The following is a 5,038-nucleotide window of genomic DNA, read 5'->3' as shown; positions in this document are numbered from 1 at the left end:
AGACCAAAGCCTCCCCACCAGAAATTACCAAAAACATATAATGAAAAGAAATATAACAAGTAACTGCAGAATATGTGGTGATGGACAAGAAACAATACATCATATTATCTCTGGCTGCCCAGTCCTGGCTAAGAAGGAATATATTCACAGACACGACAGAGCTGGGACCTATATACACTGGAAGCTATGCCAACACTATGGAATAACAACAGAAAAAAGACGGTATAAAAACATACCAGAAAAGGTCACAGAAAACGAGAAAGCAACCATACTCTGAGATATGCCAATACACACAGATAGAGAAATTAAGGCAAATAGACCAGATATAGTTGTCAAAGATCATGAAGAAAAAAAATGCTTTCTAATTGATGTATCAATACCAGCAGATGGCAACGTTTCCCTAAAAGAAATGGAAAAACTTTCAAAATACAAAGACCTGGAAATAGAGGTAACTCGAATGTGGAATCTAAAAACAGAAACAATTCCTATCATAGTAGGTGCCTTAGGTATATTAAAAAAATATTCAGACAAATACATAACAAAAACACCAGGACTTACAAATATATATAACATACAGAAAATTGCACTACTGGGCACTGCACACATCCTACGCAAAACACTTTCAATACAGTAACCATAAGAGCATCACAGCAAACCACAGAAGATACCCAAGGCACACAGAACTGCACTTGGTAGTGAAGTGAAAACACGTTATAAAAATAAAACTACTGAACAATAATAATAATAATAATAATAATAATAAGGACCATTAAAACAACGAACTTAGCACCCAGGCACTGCAAAGACTAAGCAACTGGAAGGCACCTGGGCACGACAAGATCCCCAACTTCTGGTTAAAATACCTGACAGGAATGCACAAAAAGCTGGCTGAAAACTTTAGCAACATACTAGCAGAGCCAGAGGCAATGCCTGAATGGCTCACGAAAGGGAAAACCATCTTAATTCCCAAATCCACGGAAACGGAGAAACCACAAAACTACAGACCTATAACCTGTCTCCCTACAATCTACAAAGCCTTTACTGCAATAATATTGCAGAGATTGAGTAAGCACCAAGAAGATAATCACCTGTTTCCAGAAGAGCAGAAGGGATGCTGCAAGGGCTCATATGGCTGTAAAGGTCAATTAATGATCAATAAAGCCATAACTGAAGACAGCCGCAGAAAGAAGAAAGGCCTCAGTATGGCCTGGATCGACTACCGAAAGGCTTTTGACAGTGTTCCCTACACGTGGATCCTCAAAACACTAGCCATAAACAAGGTGGCACCAATTACTATAAAATACATAAGGCACTCTATGAATAAATGGCAGACAGTGCTACAGCTCCAAACAAAAGAGAGACTCGTGAAAACAAAAGCTATCCCCATTAGAAGAGGAATATTCCAGGGAGACACGCTCTCTCCACTCCTGTTCTGACTTGCTAAATAGAATTGGATGTAGATACAAATGTTACAGCAAAACAATCAGCCACCTTTTATATATGGATGACCTAAAATTATATGCTAGAAATGATAAAGAGCAGGAAACACTACTACAGACAGTACATGTATTTACCAAAGAAATAGATATGAAATTTGGATTAGAAAAATGTGCCAAAGCAACCCTGAAAAGAGGAAAACTAGTTAAGAGTAGCAACATCACACTAGATAAAGCCAATGAAATAAGAGAATTAGACAAAAGCCAGCCATACAAATATTTAGGAATCAATGAACTAGATAGGATACAATACACAAATGAAAGAGAAAATAAAGAAAGAATACTATAGACGAGTTAGATCAATACTAAAAACAGAGCTCAATGCTAAAATAAGATAATAGGTGTTAACACTTTAGCCATCCCAGTTATAAGTTACAGCTACAATATCCTTAACTGGACACTAAATGAACTATCTAAAATAGACAGGAAAACAAGAAAAATAATGACAGTATCTAGGATGCACCACCCAAAATCTGACATAGAAAGGCTATATGTACAACATACAGAAGGTGGTCGGGTCTTATACAGCTGGAAAACTATTATAAAATAACCACCATAGGACTGCAAGAATACCTACTTCAGAAGCAAGGAAAACTAATACAAATAGCCACAAAACACGAGCAAAACAAAAACTGTTTTCAGTATTTAAGGAAGCTGACAAATACAAACAAGAAATCATATTACCTAATAAATACGAAGAAGAAGAAAACAAAAGCTATAAAACAAATGAAATCCAAACTAAAACTAGAACAGCAACAGACCATGATAAAACGATGGCAAGAAAAGCCCCTACATGGTAAATACTGGGCTAAACTAAACACAAAAGAAATAGACAGAGAAAAATCCCAGCAATGGTTGAGAAGCTCAGGACTCAAAGCAGAGACTGAAGGGTTTTTAATTGCTGCACAAGACCAAAGCTTCCCCACCATGAATTGCCAAAAACATATAATGAAAAGAAATATAACAAGTAACTGCAGAATATGTGGCGATGGACAAGAAACAATACATCATATTATCTCTGGCTGCCCAGTCCTGGCTAAGTAGGAATATATTCACAGACACGACAGAGCTGGGACCTACATACACTGGAAGCTATGCCAACACTATGGAATAACAACAGAAAAAAGATGGTATAAACACACGCCAGAAAAGGTCACAGAAAATGAGAAAGCAACCATACTCTGGGATATGCCAATACACACAGATAGAGAAATTAAGGCCAATAGATCAGATATAGTTGTCAAAGATCATGAAGGAAAAAAATGTTTTCTAATTGATGTATCAATACCAGCAGATGACAACGTTTCCCTAAAAGAAATGGAAAAACTTTCAAAATACAAAGACCTGGAAATAGAAGTAACTTGAATGTAGAATCTAAAACCAGAAACAATTCCTATCATAGTAGGTGCCTTAGGTATAATAAAAAAATATTCAGACAAATACATAACAAAAACACCAGGACTTACAAATATATATGACATACAGAAAATTGCACTACTGGGCACTGCACACATCCTACACAAAACACTTTCAATACAGTAACCATAAGAGCATCACAGCAAACCACAGCACATACCCAAGGCACACAGAGCTACGCTCGGTAGTGAAGTGAAAGCACATTATAAAAATAAAACTACTGTATAATAATAATAATAATAATAATAACAACAACATTGGAAAAGTACCTTAGGAATGAGAAATTCCCCCAGGACACCTGATGAAGGCTAGAAAGTACATCAGCTGAAACATTTTAACAACAAACAAATATCTATCAAATGTAAATAATGTACATAATTCTTCATCTCTCACATATAGAACTGTACACCATATTATTGTTACATTACACGATATCATCATCATCATCATCATCATCGTCATTTAACGTCCACCTTCCATGCTAGCATGGGTTGGACGATTTGACTGAGGACTGGCGAACCAGATGGCTACACCAGGCTCCAATCTGATTTGGCAGAGTTTCTACAGCTGGATGCCCTTCCTAATGCCAACCACTCCGAGAGTGTAGTAGGTGCTTTTATGTGCCACCAGCATGAAGGCCAGTCAGGTGGTACTGGCAATGGCCACACTCAAAATGGTGTATTTTATGTGCTACCTGCACAGGAGCCAGTCCAGCGGCACTGGCAACGACCTCGCTACCTTATGTTAATAAAGTAAATCCAGTATAAGATTGCCAATATAGAATTACCTTAAAGGAAATGTAAATGGAGATTTGCAGAATTATGCAACATGTTTAAAGTATTGCAAATACATATCTAATCTGGTGCAAGCAATTAAGCTCCAGTTCAGTTTTTCTATTCAGTAGCCTGCCTGATGCTTTAATATCTCATACATAATCTACAGCCATGCCTATTATTAGAATATGGTGGGGCCCTCCCAACAATATCTGCCTCACTCTCAAATTGAGTATAATTGCCCCTTAATTCCCACATTTTCTCGGCCAGAGATATACTGGTAGCCTTATAATGGTATTTAAAGGAGGAGAGGTGATTATTCAATCTCGTTTTGAAGTCATGTGATGACATGCCTATGTAGGTAAAGGTATTAGTACTAGTTTTTATAGTATATTTATAGACGATATTATTTGAGATAGGGCCCTTAAAGTGGCTTGGTATCAACAATTGCACTTTTTTGGAGCAATTCCATTACTACTAATAGCAATTCATTACTATTATTATTACCTTTGTTATTGCTTTAACATCTCTGTATTTGTTTTTCTCCCAGAGACCGACTCAGATCTGGCAACAATGTATTGAGTCATATTTTAGGATGTCTAATTATTGACCATTTCCTGAAGCCATCATCATCAAAGGACAAAAAGAAATATAAAATTGAAGAAAATTGTGAAGAACTGAAGACAATGACATCAACTGTAACACCAAGTTCTTCTGAAGAAGAGAAAATCAGTTTGTTTACAAATGGCACTAACCCAGTAATTTCTCAAACTTAATTCAACACAAACCTCTCTTGGTTTTTATTTTTCTTGCATGTTTGGAATGTCTTCATTTATTTTATTTTTCTATTAAACTAACATTAATTTTCTGTTCAGAGAGTCTTCAAAATTGTCACTTCTTATATGTATATACATATGTATGATGAGAGAGAGAGAGAGAGAGAGACATGCACAAACACATATGGCAAGCACTACTCATATCAAGAAAACATCATTGCATCTCATCCCACTTAAACATGACCAACAATTAACTAGAACCTTCATAATGACACCATGGTAGCTGCATGTCTTTAATACAGAAATACTTCAGCTCTTAATAATTTCTGACCCTCTACAAAACTTAGGTGAAACCCAGGATGGAGTTATGCTCCCATATCTGGCATTGTTAGTACAAACAGCACCAGATATATATCCTAGACCATGTCCAGACGAAGGTCACTTGACTGATTGTCATAAAGTCACTTACAGACATGCTCCAGCTTATGACCCACAGATGTACTGTACCCCCCTCTCTCTCTCTCTTTCCCTCCCTCTCTCTCTCCCTCCCTCCCTCTCTCTCTCTCCCTCCCTCCCT

The 5,038-nt window shown here is 36.9% G+C and overlaps 1 protein-coding gene across 8 annotated transcripts in view; it reads left to right on the top strand.

Moving 5' to 3' along the window:
• The window catches only part of LOC106875848 (excitatory amino acid transporter 3-like), a 410,144-nt gene extending 405,585 nt beyond the window's left edge, over positions 1-4,559 (top strand). For 6 of the 8 annotated variants that reach the window (XM_089355173.1, XM_052969531.2, XM_052969535.2 and 3 more), the window contains one exon: positions 4,236-4,559. In XM_089355173.1, coding sequence (XP_089211299.1) covers positions 4,236-4,461 — 226 coding nt within the window. In that variant the 3' untranslated portion in view covers positions 4,462-4,559. The remainder of the gene's footprint in view (positions 1-4,235) is intronic. The other 2 variants (XM_089355171.1, XM_052969534.2) reach the window with 1 other exon arrangement.
• Positions 4,560-5,038: the final 479 nt, after the last annotated feature.

The sequence above is a fragment of the Octopus bimaculoides genome, chromosome 7 (genome assembly GCF_046866305.1).
Source record: "Octopus bimaculoides isolate indiv1 chromosome 7, ASM4686630v1, whole genome shotgun sequence".
NCBI classification, from domain to species: Eukaryota; Metazoa; Mollusca; class Cephalopoda; order Octopoda; family Octopodidae; genus Octopus; species Octopus bimaculoides.
Note: the sequence above shows the minus strand (reverse complement) of the source record. Positions and strands in the feature narration are given on the sequence as shown.